We start from the raw sequence: 15,714 nt of genomic DNA, 5'->3' as shown, positions 1-15,714 counted from the left end.
GTTCTTTCTATGATAACTTGTCAAAGGGAAGAGGCAGAATGCTTCCATACAGGATTAGAACAGGTGCACGCAGAAGTTATAAACTCACCAGCTCTGAGGTTCTGGGGTGAGCTGCTGGTGCAGAGCGAGAGAGAAACCAAAAAAGGTCCCGCGGTCTCCCAGCTTGTGCAGCGTGTGAGTAGTATCCAGGTTGAAAGCCCCCACGTGGTAGAGGAGAGTCAGCAGAGCCCACAGGAGACCCATCCTGGTCCCAAGGTGTCCACCTAGGGCCGCTTCTGCCATGCTGAAGCTTCAGGAGCCGAACGAAAAGATCTCCCAGTTATTCCGAGGAGGAAATCCTGCTCCTGCGGCGGGAAATCCTCTTGTTGTGGCTTTTTGGTGCAGTCAGTGTGAAAGGGGGGAGCAGGCTGGGCTCAATGTGCTCCCGTCGGCTACCAGAGTGCAAGTGTGCAGTACGCGCCTCCTCCCCTCTCCTGCTCCTCTGTGCACCCGAGGGAGACGAGGGAGGACAAGTGCCTTGAATAGCCCCACTCACTCCTCCCCCCTCCATCCTTACACACACACACACACGCCCCCCCCCCCCCCCCCCACACACACACACACTCTCAGCTGACAGCAACACTCAAAGGACTGCTGCCAAAATACCAGGCAAGGTTGTCAAGGTACTTGGAGGCTATTGAATAGAGACAAGAGTGGGTGAAGAAAAAAATAAATATATAAAAATACACCTTTTATCTGCCTGGTTCACACGGTCCAAAATACTTCCCTTTTTAGATGACATGCATTGAATTGATTGGACTGTAGAGAATTGTTAGTGTACTCCAAGACATTTTATTAATATTTTTTATTTGTTTGTTTTTAAATGCAAAGTTTTAATGATTTTGGCAGTGTGTTTTGTGTTTGTTCCCGATATTTTTAATTATAGTTCCATACTTGATAACGGCTGATTATTGCGGTGTACAGTGGCGCCTTGAGATGTAAGAGTAATTCGATCCATAACCACGCCCACTGAAATAAGTTACAATTCTTACAGGAAAACTAGCACATTATAATATTGTACTGTAAAAAAAAAAAGTAACCACATAATTAAATATAATGCCAAGAAATTAAACTGCCTTTGTTTAAATTCACTTGGCATTGTGCTGCCAAACTGCCATCTATTAGTTTAAGTAGTTGAGTTAAAACACACTATAGAAGTGATCGTGATCATTTATTTTTCACATTTATTGATTTTAATTAACATAATATTGTGATGTAATTGACTTTAAAAAAAACATTACATTATGGTATTTTAGAATATCAAGGTAACAAAATCTTTTACGTGAGCAAATAATAATTACAGATAAAATTAAAATAAGTAAGAAACTTAAAAGCTGTTTCATGTATTTACTTTTTTGGGGTCAATTTTATTTTTGGGTGGAGCCTATACCAGTGGATTTTATTACATATGATGAATATTTGCATTCTAAATTTGTTACATTACATTCTATTCTGTTAGATCATTTTGTTTTAATTTTGATAATTAATTGAAATAACAAATCAGTGAAATCCCTTAACAGTTCACTTGAATGCCGCACCCATCGCCCCAAATATCGGTGTTTATACTGTACAGTATAAAACACGCGGTGAACAGGAAGTAGCTCATGCACACACACCATGGAGACAATCTGGACTACATTAGAAAGTCCACAATGAGCCATAAAAAAATTGAACTTTTGTATTTCCTGTGAGAGGACAGAATGGTGGGAAAGGTCCGTCCACATATTGTTGACTTTTGCAACGACTTTACATCCCAGTCGTGCGATGTCAGCTGCAGTCGGACCACCTGATGACTGCTAGTGTGCAGCTGTCCCCTCAACTGTTGCATGCAATAAACCATCACGTGTGTGACGTATTACATGAGGTTTAGCTTGCTTGTCGCAAGTTACCTTCAAACTTTAGCTGTTTATAGGGATGAAAGTGGAGTGATAGAATGAATTTAAAAAACTACTGTTGTCGTTTTGTGCAATAATTCTATTTCTATTTTTGCCTTGTAGTCACAATGTAGTTAATTTTAATGATTTTTTTTTTTCTTGTCAACTGGCTCCACAAAAAATACATTTGTATGAATTAAATTGTGTTTGCAAGCGTGTAGGAACGTTGCATGTATGACTACTTGGACAGGGAAGCAAAGCATCCACTTGGGAGTTTGTTCCCACACACAAGCCAAGCCATTCTTGCGAGGCGCTCTGCGGCCAGCATGAAACACGTTTTCAACTGTCCAGACGGTGTTTTAACACGAGAACATTCTTATGCTCGCAACTGGGTTATAGTAAGTTAAAAAGTTTACTTGAAAACTTCGTTGTGTACTACTCACCTTCGCTGAGCGAGAAGAGGGAGGATTGTTGACTTTGTGCATCCAACTGCAACACAAATGTAAAAAGAAGTTAAGCATTGTATGTTAAAACAATAACCCCCCCCAAAAGTGTGGACTCACCATTTATGTAACGGATTTAGACATCAAGGTGAGTCTCTTCACATTCCAATCGTCTGTTATTTGTGATGTGGAGTTTTTGTTGCTCTGGTCAAATCGTATTGACAGCCAAGAAGAGACTGTTCTATGCTTATGATACTTTTTACCCTCATTTGCTATACTTCTGTACTGGCAACGACAAACACAGGAAGCCCTTCTACAAATAAACATTGTTGATAAGTCATTTATTTCTTTTCCAAGTAACAGATATTTCGCTAAAAAGAATATGTTTTGAAAATGGTATAGGTTCTTTTTAATAAATAAAAAAAATCACTTAATTGTATATATTTAATATTTAAAAGTGGAAATTTCCTAACATTCATGCAATGTTTGAGTTTTTAAATAATATAATTAATGTACAGAATATGTAAAAGCACATAAGATCGAATCAATAAATATTTAATTAAATAATTATAACACCGGGCAGCACGATGGCCTCACAGTGCAGATGAGCCGGCTGCGGCCTTCCTGTGTGGAGTTTGCATGTTCTCCCCGTGCCTGTGTGGGTTTCCTCCCTGTATTCCGGTTTCCTCCCACATTCCAAAAACATGCATGGCAAGTTGATTGGACACTTTAAATTGCACGTAGGTGTGAGCGCGGATGGTTGTTTGTCTATGTGTGCCATGCGATTGGCTGGCACCCAGTCCAGGGTGTCCCCCGTCTACGGCCTGAAGATAGCTGAGATAGGCTCCGGCGCCCCCCGCGGCCCTCCTGTGAAGAAGCGGTTCAGATCATGAATGGATTGATTACAGCACCATTAGCTTCTTTATTTCAACGAAGTGCTATCGGTTGTGTATTGTGTCTTCCGCTTTAAAATACGGATGAATTGTGACCCATACGACTTTAATGCGGATGCGCCATATTTATTTTATAAAAAAAGGCCATTGAAAAAGACCTCGGGACAGAACACAGCAATGTTGGATGCATGGACGCAAGGAAAGACCGATGCCACATGGCGCATGACAGCGGCATCCTGACGCGAAGCCTCATTAACAGTCAGAGCACCACCTCAAGGAGAGTGCTTATTTTAGGCCTTAAGTAGTCGGCACATATGGGCATGGTCATTTTTCCCGTTTTAGCCCCGCCCACCGCAGTCCCGTCCATAGTCAGCACTATTACTGTATTGATTCATTGACACAAAAAGATGCGGTGGTGTGTGGGGGTACTGTAAAAGGGTGTGTTGCCGCTCATTACGGGATTAAATCCAAGCACATCCAGGCTGACTATTTAACTACACTTCCCTAAAGGAGGCTGAGCTCAGTGCAGCTGTTTTCCCACACTGGATGCGCATTTTGGAATATCAAAGGTGGGGGGAATAGCAGCGCATTCATCATAAGATGTCACCTTGTCAAATTGTGACCGACAAGAAAAGTGGATCGAGTCCAAATAAATCCGAATGCTCCTTTGCTGTTGACTTGATGATTTATACCTTGAGAAACAACAGGAAATGTGACATCATTATTAAATGACTCTTTCCTGGATCATCTTGCAGCCTCTGGGCCCTCAAAGTGGACAAATAGTGAGCTCTGGTGGTGCACTGAGTCTACTGCGGGCACATAGCAGTAGGCGTGGAACAAGAAACCTACGGATCTTTTTAAACAGGACATTACGAGCAGCATTTTGTCTTATTTTAATTGAAGCTTAAAAAGAGGATAGTTGCAGAATAGATATTTACACTTGTGTTTCATAATTTTCAAAAGAGTAAGCGTGGATGTTGTCAAGCTTAATATAGCCACTCTGTCATGATGAAATATACATTTTAAAAACCTTTCAGAAATTCCAAATATATTTCCTAAACAAGCACACTCCTTTCCAAGTGTGAGATTTAGGGTTTGAAGCCATATGCGGGGTTGTAGGGAGGTTGTGAATGTTCATCTGGACGTGGCGGAAGAACACCTGGAGGGTATGCTGAAGGAGCTGAAACAAATATAGATGACAGAATGTGACATGATAATGAAAATGCACATCTGCAGGTCAAGCAAAAGCTGAATATCGGCATTTCATATATATATATATATATATATATATACATATATATATATATACACACATATATATAAAACTGTAATAAACTGTGGAAAAATATGCATTGCATACAAAATAATTTCACACAAACTAAACATAATAAAATTTTTCTATACAATTATAAAGAGTACAAAAATATCCTTGTATAATGAGCCCAACTCATCTTATTATTATTTTATTACAATCTCATTACAAGTCAAAGAAAGAACTCACCTACTCCCATGTATGGCGCTGGGCCCACCGGTGCTGTGGGCATAGCGGGGCCTCCGTAATGAGGCGGTACAGGTACGGGCTGGTAGCCCGGATGGTACGGCTGATGTTGAGGTGTTGAGGCCGGCTGATTGGGAGCGGCGACAAAGGTGGTTGTCACATCTACACGAAGTGTGAATTTTTTTTATTTAGTGGGAGTCTAGGAGAGGACAACAATTGTGTGTTGTGCAGTGACTCCAAACACTTTAGCAATCTGCGAAAGATTGTCCAACCTCAAACAGGCCGAATAATAAAAATGCTCTTCCACGAGACACAAAAAAGTTGTAAATTAATATGGGTGTGTAGACTTTTTATATCAATTGGACATTCTTTACATTTGTTTAGTGTTTTGCTGTGTAAATTTTCTAATGTCAAATAAGTGATATGGCTCAAAAAATATTGGTAAACAAACTGACAAAAGAAAGTGTCTCACTTGTGTGTCCCCGCGAGTTGCGTTGTTTCCTGCACTTTTTGTACAGAAAGCAGCATGGAGCCACAAAGCAGGTGACGAGACCCACGCAGAAGATAATGGGAATGACCGCGCCGAGGATGCTGCCCAAAAGTAAGGCAGGCCTGGAGTGCTTCTCAAAGCGAGGCCTGCGCAGATGAACCAGCAGTAGTCATCAACTGAAGCATTATCACTCATGTGTGGTTAAAATTTAACCTCTAAAGTTGATGTTTTGCTCCCCACTGTAAAACCTAGAGAACTGGGTAAAATATATTAGCTAGCTAGCTAGCTAGCTAGCTAGCTAGCTAGCTAGATAGCTATGTATGTAGTCCACCTTTTGCCCAAAGTCAGCTGGACAGATGTAGAACAATGTAATCCAGTAGCGCCTCCATCAGGACTAAATTAAAAACAATAGTGAATAAAAATGAATAGAGTGCCATCATTGTTTTTAATTTGTCCTAAATCTCATGAGTAAAAAGGCTACTTCTTTTTTAATGGAGGATTATCAACATATACAATACAATACAATGTGAGGCACCATTATTACATTATTACTCTAGTCTACAAAGGTGGTTGGGTTGCATTTGTACCATAGTGTCAAGTCAAGTTAAGTCAAATAACTTAATTTGGGAAAGATTTTTTTTAAAGGATACCCTGCTCACAAGTGTAAAAATACATTTTTGTTCATTTCTACCGCTTTTCTAGTTCAGCCATTCAGGTGAACTGGATTTCTTCCAATTGACCTTTGGCAAGAAACGGGGCACACCCTGGACTAGTCACCAGACAAAAATTCACACCTATGAGCAAATTAGTCTTCAATGAACTTGAAAAAAAAAAAAGTAAAAGAAAAAGTAACACATGCAGTTGTTCGTTGATCCTCGCCTTGTAAGGTTTGTCGACTCACGGTTTTGAGCGACTAACTCGCTTGCCCCCCAAAATTTCAGTACTGTCCAAGTTGAGAGGTTAAAAAATCCAGAGATATTTTTTGTGCAAATTTTGCTACCTGTCATCGCAGAGTTCTTGAGTTAACTGCTTTGTCTTTTCAGTGCAGCAATACTTATTGCTACAGGTTCCACAACAGTACAAGCCACCACACTGGTGACCATCGCGGCGGATGCCGCTGTCGTCCCAGTAGCTGGAACAGTCGTCAGCTGGAAGACAAGCCAAGACATATTGAGAGCACAAATTAACCTTTTGCTTTCACTTACATAATGAGTTCCATACTTAAACGTCTGGAGAAAGATAAAACCAAAAATGTAACTCACCCCATGTAGTTGGTAGAACGATGACATAGGACACAAACACTAGAATGGACAAAACGGCCGACACCATTACTGCGAAGACACACTAATACTGACTTTAGCACATACTCTTTGTGTATTTGTGTGTGTGTGTGGAAGTAGTGTGCATCTGACCCACCCAGCAGCATAGTCACCCAACAACATTCCTTCCTGAGAACCTGCTCGGTGTAATTAATGAGGGATTGCTATGGTTAAAAGGTATCCAAATAAAATGTGTATCATATGCTTCTTTTAGGACTTTCAGGTCAAGTCGAGCGACAGAACAAGCAACTGTGGATTGGAGAGCCTCAGGCTGACGGGAACCCTGAGAAAAGGCTGACATTAGCCCATATCAATGAGAAAACACTGGCACTGCTCTAGACACTACTACAATGTGGCGGAAATTTCTACGAGCTTTACTCGCTGTTGCTTCCTGGTGGCGTGCAGGAGCCTTGAAGCGGGAGCTGATATTGGTCTATATCAGAGGTGTCAAACGCATTTTTCTGGCAGGCAACATCATAGTTTTGGTTTTGCTCGGTGGCCCATTATGACAGTGAACCCATATAAATCATCATCATCATGTTATTATTACATATACACAACAAACTAATGGATACCTAGTTTTTAAAATCATCATCCCGGAAAATGTTGTTTAACTAACATTCAATTCATTTTGAAAGTGTGATTGATAGCAAAGAAAAAAATGCAATATTGTAACGTTTTTAAAATTGACAATTTGAAATTTTGGTATTTTAACAAGAAACATGAAGCTGTGCATGATTTGCCTTCGTGGGCCCCATGAAATGATGTGGAGGGCCGGATCTGGCCCCTGGGCCTCGGGTTTGACACCTGTGGTCAATATCAATGCTTCAGATGAGTTTGTTTTTTGGGGGTCCTTTAGGGTCCTTCATGGCTGGGACTCCACAACATACACCGCCACTTACTTCATGAGGCACCACCTAATGGGATGCACAATTTCTCAGTATGACGCAGTGCAAATGACAGTGCTAAGACATATTTCTTGATGGTCTTACAGGACATTTTAACTCTTGGAAATAAAAGGCTCCAATCAAACATCTTCAGCATGACCAAACAGACCCAAAATGAAAATAAATCAAAATGTATAAACTTAAAAATCTAAATCAGATATTTTGGGACAATGTGGATATCCATCTCTAAAAGTCTTCAAATAAAACCTCGGCGTAACATCGCACATCACAACGCTGACCTTGAAAGGTAGGAGACATCCACATGATACAAGCATACATACAAGGCGAAATTCTATTTATTGAGCCGGCATGTGGTCACATTTCACAGGAAGAAAGTCGAGCAATCTGTACGCATGGTACACAAATCACACACCGTGATGTGATGGGGAACATCTACCAAAATCTAAATCAAAAGGAGGAAGTTGCAAAGCTCCGGTGAGCTTGCGTTACATCGGGTTTTGAAAGGCTCCGCTGGGTTTGCAAAAAGGTCACTTGAGCATATGTACTTTCAAGTAAAAGAGGAAATCAACGAGGCAATTCTGTGCAGAGCGCAGGAAAAGACGGTTAGTAGAATAGCATAGCTTAGAAAATCTAGATGTTGAAAAGTGAAACATGAGGTGAGACAAAAAAAAAACAAAAACAAGACTGGGTTGAGTCACAAGCAAGCTGCTCTTGTCTTGTTTCGTTTTTGTCACACCTCGAAGCTGACATATTTTATGTTGACCAGGTTAATGCAACTATATATTCCAAATTCCATCCACCTAATGTTGTTTTTGACATGATGTGGTTAAGAAGGCACAGCAGTTGCATGTCAGTAAATCAAGAACAAAGAAACTTTGGTTACTTTGCTACTAATGCATTGGTACATTTGCATCCAGTCTTAACAATTAAAACATCCTAAGGTTGCACCCCAAAAAAATATTGACAATACAAACAAAAATCCAAGTTGTTAAGTCCACATAAAATGCTCATAACAAACATTCCCTTTTAGCCGGGGAGCTCCTCACTCCGTAACATATATTTTCCACTATTGTCAAAAAAAAATAAAATTATACTTTCAACTTTTTCCCCCCACAAGCTACTGACCACTACTTTCCCAAGAGACTCTCCTTTTTTGCATGTGGCAGTTTTCAAAGTGTGAGGCAAGACACTTTACTCCAAAGGATGGCACAACAGCTTGAGTAAAATTACAAAACACTTTTTAAGACAAATGTTAAAGGAAAAGAGCTAATTTTTTTTTTTTTGTCCTAACAACGCGAGGGGAAAATAGACACGTATATTAAAAGGATTTAAATACAATGCTAAGTATTGTTACATAAACTGTTCAGGCTGGAATTTATGCACTGGTGTTGACAACTTGTTTAGCTAATCTTGTGTAGATAGTAACAGAAGTAAGATGATGCTGTAGGAACTGGCGGAACAACAGCAGGGGGTGGCAAAAGTCAGCTCTAAGAATTCCATTTCGTTTGTGCAAAACTGCTTTTAAAATGTTACTTAAAGTTTTAAAATGTAGTGAAGGTTGTAAATATTCAATACCTGCTTTGTTTTTTTACATTGTGTTATGCCTTAATGGACAAAACTCTGTAGTTTTTATGCCCTTTAAAGTGTGTCTCACAGTCCCACACTTTGAAAACTCCATGACATCTGCCAAAAAAACATATTACAACAATTACACACAAACGGCAAAAAAATAAAGAACTCTATCACTGGCTACACATTGTAATAGCACTGGCGGACGACAGGAGCAGCTAACAATGAAAAGGCGATACGTGGCTAGACAGAAGTAATAACGTCAGCACAAGAGAACACGACAACAACGTGTCCAATTTTAACACTGTAATAATCAAACATGGCCGAAGATGGTCGAGAAGGTTCAAATGGGGGAAGGAGGAAGAAAAGAAAAAAAAATGAAATCTGGACTTGCTTCCTGAGAACTGCAAGGCAAACATCTCTTCCCAAAAAGGCATGCACAAACCTTTTTGTGCATTAGTGTGTATAGAAATGGCCTGGGTGGATGTAGCATGACAAAGTACAAAGAAAAAAAATATTCTTTGAAGATGCTGCAGAAAATTCAACATGACCTTTATCCCATCTTGGGTGGCGGAGAGACAAAATCTGGGTTGTATGCCGGCTGAGCCAGATAGTCTACTTGGGCTGCAGGAGCGTTGGCCTGTGGCTGCACGGGGGGCTGCAGAGGGTAGGACGGCTGACCAGGGTTGAACGCAGCTTGGCTGTAAGGCATCGGGTTGGGAGGGTAGCCCGGGCCGGCTGGATACAAGGAAAGACAAAAAAAAGATAAGTGTCAAATTTCACAGAGTATTACTTTTGCGGTGATTAAACGGGGTTTTATTTTTATTTGATCCTTTTTGGTCAAATACACGTGGTTAATCCATGCACACAGACCAATCACACGCATCACAAATCTTCTCATGTAACTCAATGGTTCAGAGCCACTTTGTGAGTTTGAGGATACCAGCAGAGTCTGGTTGCAACACTGCTTCAAAAGCACTTTGATTTTCAAGCAAACAGCATACAACAAATTCAGTGAGTGTTTATCGTTGGTTATATTGTTTCAATACAAGAAAATTGTATGTATTTTTTTGGATTACCTTGGAGCAGGAGTGGGCAAACTACGGCCCGGGGGCCACATGCAGCCCCTTAAACGTTTTCATTCGGCCCGCCGAACTTGAAAAGAAATTCAATGAATAAACCTTGTTAATGTTTTATTTTCAAAATACTGTGTTTTTTTTTTCAAATACATATATATTGTTGTAATGCTTTTATTCATTTTCATTTAAAATTAAATGAATTTTTTTCTCCTATGAGGTGAGGTTGCCAAAACACTCCAGCTATCTGCTCCTGGTCCGGCCCCTCTGTCAAATTTTGGAACCCATTGTGGCCGACCAATCAAAAAGTTTGCCCACCCCTGCCTTAGACTATCGGTGGTAGGCGATATCAACATCTGTAATCAAATTAGTCGACTTATTCAAGGTCATGTGTGTACAAATCCCCACTCACTCGCTTCCTGATATGTTGGCGGTGGTCCTGGTGTGTAAGGCTGTCCTGGAGGAGGAATGGCGGGCATAGGCTGTGGCGGGTATCCCTGAGGTGGCATGGGCTGGCCCCCATAGCCCATCTGCACTGGTACAGGATGGTAGGCTGGATAAGGTGCCCCCTGGTAGGGCTGTGGTTGCCCGGGCGATGCCGTTGGTTGCTGAGGGTAACGCTGGGGGGTGTTGGTTACAACGGTAGTGTGAGTGGTGGTTGCGATTACCGCTGTGAGGAAATGCCAGAAAGAAAAGTCATTTCCAAATCAAGGGCAAAAACATGAAGACAAGCATAATTACCAACACACAACAATCATACTTTTTACATAAACCTGGAGGAATTTTGTGTTATAAAAAACAAAAATAAATCCAAAGAAGAGTAGAGCCTGTATAAAATCACAAGCGAAAACCCCACAAATCCCATCTCTCAACCCCACCCACACCATTCTTTTTCCACCCCAAGGCCATCATGACCACTTCCCGTACACAATGTGCGGTGGTCGTGAGGTCCTCTCATGTGGTTGCCGTGGAGACTATGAGTCATGCACATTTGCACAGACGCACAGACACAGTAGGTGGAGCTCTGACATTCCAGCTGCACTCTCCTCGGCAACAAACTATGGCCAGCTGACAGGAAGTTAAAGAGTACACAACAGGAGTGAGGCACACACTCGTTTTTTCCCCCTGCCTAATATATGTAAATGCTTGTGGGAATTTTCACTGTGTCATCAATTAAATTTCTTCCCAAGTTTATGTGAAACTAATTGGAACAGAGCCAACAAAAGCGGAAAGTCCCATTTTGTAAGTACAAAGAATGAGAGTCATGGCGCATGATTCTCCTGACTGCGCTTCTTCAAAATCTAGACAAACCAAGTATGACTCTGAGTCACTGGGGGAAAAGATGACTTCACTTTGAATGGTTCGACAGTATAACATGATCAGCTGCGGGTTTTCACTTGTTCAAAACGACTTGAGAATCCATCTGACAGAAATGATTTGCAGATGTGTAGGATCTTTATTTTCCTGGCATGCAAACAACTAACCTAACATGCGTGTTATCTAATCTCATCATGCATCTAATCTCGTTGTAAACTGAGTATGATGACAATAAAGGGCATTCTCATTCTGACGTTTGAGGACCATGGGAATTAAATTCAATACAAAATGAAAAAGAGGAAGAGGAAAGGAAGATGCACGCCTAAAGAATCATATGAACATTGTGTTTCAAGAGCATTGCCAGAGAGTGACTGAGGACAAGCAAAAACATAATTTCAACAGAAATGGACATCTATAATTGACGGGTAGCGGATGAACTTACGTCGTGGCTTGCGGCACACCTTGTACAGGCAACAGCAGGGACACACGCAGCAGCTGATGAGCACCACCACCACAAAGATGACACCGCCGATCACGGAACCCAACATTGGAGTGGTTTCCATGAATGAATGATATTCACTAATCAAAGGAACAAATATTATAATGAAGAATTAATAATAAATATAACACAGAAAGAAAAAAAAATTCACCAGAAGAAGTTGTACAATTTGGAACTTTTTATGATAACACAGGTCAGAAGTTGCGCCATTTCCAGTGTAAAGTCATTTTACGTCACGAGACTTCAGGTTAAATGAGCCTCCAAATGATTGCCGTTTTTCTTTGCCCATCTAGAGCATTACGATTGATTGCAAAACGGGAAAAATGTAACAAAAGCATAAAGACGTGAATCTCAGTTACGAACTTAATTGGCTAAGCAATTACGATTGTAACGCCAAAGGTTCATAAATTGAGGTACAGTTTCCCACTGAAATTAATGGAAATGTAATTAAGTTCCAGCACTAATTCTAAGTTATACAGCCTTTTTTAAACTACATGCAGTTACAATGCTTAATTAAGTGACAAGACACTCTCATAAAAAAAAAAAAGAAGAGTTGAAAAAATATGCTAACTATTTACTAGTCAGGGTACCCTGTGACTGGCTGGCAACAGTTCAGGGCCGCCGCGCCGGATCATCACGTTGTCGTCGTGCGGTGGCAGAGTACCCATACGGGGAAACCAAGAATGATCCAAAAACCCGGCGTCCGAACCGAAACTCTGTTTCGCTCCCGGACCCATACCTCTATGAATAGAGGTGTAGCCATACGAAACTTACTTACTAGTCAGGGGAGGAGGGCTGCAGTTCCGCCACTGAAAAATCGTATTCTTCCGTAATACCATGGGAGATTCTTCTCTCTCTCCTTTTTCAAATATGGTTTTTACAATTCATTATTTGATTTTGTCACACCACTCCAGTAAAACTCTTTTTTTGCCTTTTGGGTTAAAAAAAATATCAAGTGGGACTAATACCTCACTTGCCATGCATGATGCACAAAGCCTATTACACAACACAAGAAACGGCACAGCTCCCATGACAATTATTTGTGATTTGATGATCAAGGATATGGAGGCAAAACTTTCGCCTACATATGCAAAAGAGCGATAAAACTATTTTATAGTTTACAGCAATTCGTTCAGCATGTTGCTCGAGAAACAACTACAACGTTGCTTTATGACGGCAGGGGTACACAAGTCTCCACTGTCCTGGCCTGACGCGTACAATGTGGCTCAAGTGAAATATAACACCAGTAATACAAGTTGCGAAATCACAGGTGTGTAGTGTTAATGCGAAGAGTATTACCATTCTTCTTGGCTATCCTCCGTAAAGCGATGAAAACTATCCCGACAGCACCGTTTGGAATAGCAGTTACCACAGCAGAATCCTTGGAAACATCGCTCGTATTCGTGATACTGGCCATATGTGTCAGTGTAGGCCAGGCAGTGTTTATCGTCCGCTGTAACACATTACAAGCAAAAAAATAAATAAATAAAAAAAACGCAAGCAGCAGGTTTCAGTTGATGATGAGCCTGGATGTCACTTATTACATTGGGCCGTAAAATGTTGTTCAACCACCGTCACGGACATAAAAACTCCTTTAAATTCATATGCTTGACATTACGGAGAGCTCAGCATTGATCGATATTTGACTATTGATTGGTAGAGTGTGAATGAAATATTATTTTGAAAATTAGGTACTGCAATCTGTGAGTACACAAGCAGAACAACTCATGTGAAAATGTAGTAAAACAGTTAGCCCATAAGATGGCAAATTTTTTAAAAAAAATACATTTAAAAAAAAAAAAGTCTTTATAGTGCTTCTGCAGAAAGGCAGGTCGCTTAAGTTATTCCTCCGTCATTATAGCAGGGATATATTTTCGAATTGTTGAGCATGGAAATACTAACGCGATACTACTGCCAAAGGAAATTATGAGACAAATGGCGAAGAGCCAGGAAAAAGAAAGTTATCTTGAAGAGACAATATCAGCAGTCCTACTTCAAATACGGGCTCATCCCTTCAGGTGATTCGCACGCACGAAGGCTGGTTTATATAATAAGTGGCGACCATTTGACATGAAGCAATGAAGCCTTCAAAACTGCCCAGACAAACTTCCGTTTTCAACTATCTTTGAAGTTGCATTTTATGCAATGACGTTGATCTAAACAAAATTACAATTTAGACTGGAGGTCAATAAGACATGTGATGTTACGCTTAATGGTGAGATGCATTTTTAATAATTACATTACACTTTTCTTTCCTGAAAAACAGAGATAGTCAGTCTGTCCCAGGGCCAGAACAGTCTGTCCCAGGGCCAGAATAGTCTGTCCCGGTCAGCCGCCCATTTTTGGGGCATGACAAATATTATAAAAAGGCTCGATCAAGCAAGACCGGAGGTAGATTTTAGTCTGGCCCTCATGCGTGTGATGTGGTCGCGAGGCGGACAAAAGTTCGTCTCAATCTACTGAGTGAAATGGGCAAACGACAAAAATTGTCTCTGAACGAGTGAAAAGTGCCACGACTAACTGTCCGTACTTACTTGCATTGGGCACGTTCGTGGAGAGGCAGAAGAATAATGAGACAAAGAATAATGAGACAAAGAGGAAGAAGAAGGAGAAGGACAGCCGGGTTTACATGGAGACTTTTTTTGTCATTCTGTTTGAAATCATTCCAAATGAATATCTCTGGTCACCTGTTTATGTGACGTGATCTTTTCTGATTCGCAGTTTACATACTCCACCCTGTTAATCAGATTAGCCGGGCCGACAATTTTTATGAATAAGGACTGAGGGCCGAGGCCGGAACAATACCGAGTTCGCGGCCGGAGGGCGGCTGACTGATCGGTAAAAAAAAGGGTCATGTGCCCAGTTAGGGTGAAAAAGTCGGTTGGGGGCAGCTGGTGAAAGATAAATATAAATGCAAACACCGCAAGCTTTTAAACTGTTACATTATTAGTTTCCGAAATAGCATGTCCGCAGTATTACAACATAAGACTAAATATGTAATTATACTGTCCAACAAGTGTGCTTTGATTGAATGGCAATTATTTTATTACTGTAACTGTAGACCAAGCCATTACAATTGCAATGAAGTTCTTTGAGGGTTAAACCAAATTGATTAGATCATACTGAACAAATGATCATTGTATATTGCGAGGTAGGATTTTTTTGTTCCATGTACATGTTTGACATGTACTTCGACATGTAATATTATGTACGAGGTGGTGCACTTAACTTTCTTTTTGGGGAAAACGAAACTGTCGAAAAAGCTGTCGTTTAAATCACTCAACCGAGAGAAAACGAAATAAAAGGGCCGTGAAAACATGCGTTTGAATTATTCGTTTAGGTAGCTACCGTCATTACAAGGCTCATACTTATTTCATTTTTTGGGCGGGGGGGTGCGCTTCTCGGCAATGACAAATAGCTCTGTGACCGAAACAACAATGGCAACCACGGAACATTGTCGATAACTAGACTTATTTTCCAAACTTACCGGACACGCAGGCGACCAGAGCGGCACATAGTAAGGCCAAAAGGACGACACCGGGCAGGCCTGAAGCCATGGTTTCTCGTTGTAGATGCAGAAGCCAGGATGGAGTCACACGCACAACAGGAAGCGAACGCCTCAACCTCTTAACAAAGATCGTCTGTTCATATTGCAACTGGTGTCTCACTCCAATGTACTTCCGCCCTCACTTCGGGTTGATCGGACTGACACATTTTGGATCAAATAGTTGAAGAGCAGAAGATTGTTGCTTGCGATGTGTCTCAATATTTGTCACTGACATGGCATCC

At 40.9% G+C, this 15,714-nt stretch overlaps 3 protein-coding genes across 6 annotated transcripts in view; all 3 read right to left on the bottom strand.

Moving 5' to 3' along the window:
- itga7 (integrin, alpha 7) overlaps nt 1–463 on the bottom strand; it is a 33,526-nt gene extending 33,063 nt beyond the window's left edge. For 3 of the 4 annotated variants that reach the window (XM_088309593.1, XM_088309589.1, XM_088309590.1), the window contains exon 1: nt 89–463. In XM_088309593.1, the coding sequence (XP_088165719.1) occupies nt 89–282 (194 nt within the window). In that variant the 5' untranslated portion in view covers nt 283–463. The remainder of the gene's footprint in view (nt 1–88) is intronic. The other variant, XM_088309592.1, reaches the window with a different exon arrangement.
- Nucleotides 464–4,125: 3,662 nt separating this feature from the next.
- On the bottom strand, nt 4,126–6,661 carry LOC148327317 (protein shisa-5-like). The gene is made up of 5 exons (XM_088309612.1): nt 6,500–6,661; nt 6,238–6,385; nt 5,220–5,383; nt 4,751–4,909; nt 4,126–4,429 (listed from the first exon to the last, which is right to left on the bottom strand). The coding sequence occupies exons 1-5, from the start codon at nt 6,564–6,566 to the stop codon at nt 4,338–4,340; spliced, it is 630 nt and encodes a 209-aa protein (XP_088165738.1). The 5' UTR covers nt 6,567–6,661; the 3' UTR covers nt 4,126–4,337.
- Nucleotides 6,662–9,043: 2,382 nt separating this feature from the next.
- LOC148327316 (protein shisa-4-like) lies at nt 9,044–15,580 on the bottom strand. Its single transcript, XM_088309969.1, has 5 exons — nt 15,413–15,580; nt 13,225–13,378; nt 11,869–12,005; nt 10,522–10,779; nt 9,044–9,771 (listed from the first exon to the last, which is right to left on the bottom strand). Exons 1-5 carry the CDS (start codon nt 15,480–15,482, stop codon nt 9,587–9,589), a joined length of 804 nt encoding a protein of 267 aa, XP_088166095.1. The 5' UTR covers nt 15,483–15,580; the 3' UTR covers nt 9,044–9,586.
- Nucleotides 15,581–15,714: the final 134 nt, after the last annotated feature.

The sequence above is a fragment of the Idiotropiscis lumnitzeri genome, chromosome 11, assembly GCF_059441095.1.
Source record: "Idiotropiscis lumnitzeri isolate Australia: NSW breed Sydney's pygmy pipehorse chromosome 11, RoL_Ilum_1.0, whole genome shotgun sequence".
Classification (NCBI taxonomy): domain Eukaryota; kingdom Metazoa; phylum Chordata; class Actinopteri; order Syngnathiformes; family Syngnathidae; genus Idiotropiscis; species Idiotropiscis lumnitzeri.
The sequence above is the reverse complement of the archived record's forward strand: the minus strand, read 5'-3'. Positions and strand labels throughout refer to the sequence as shown.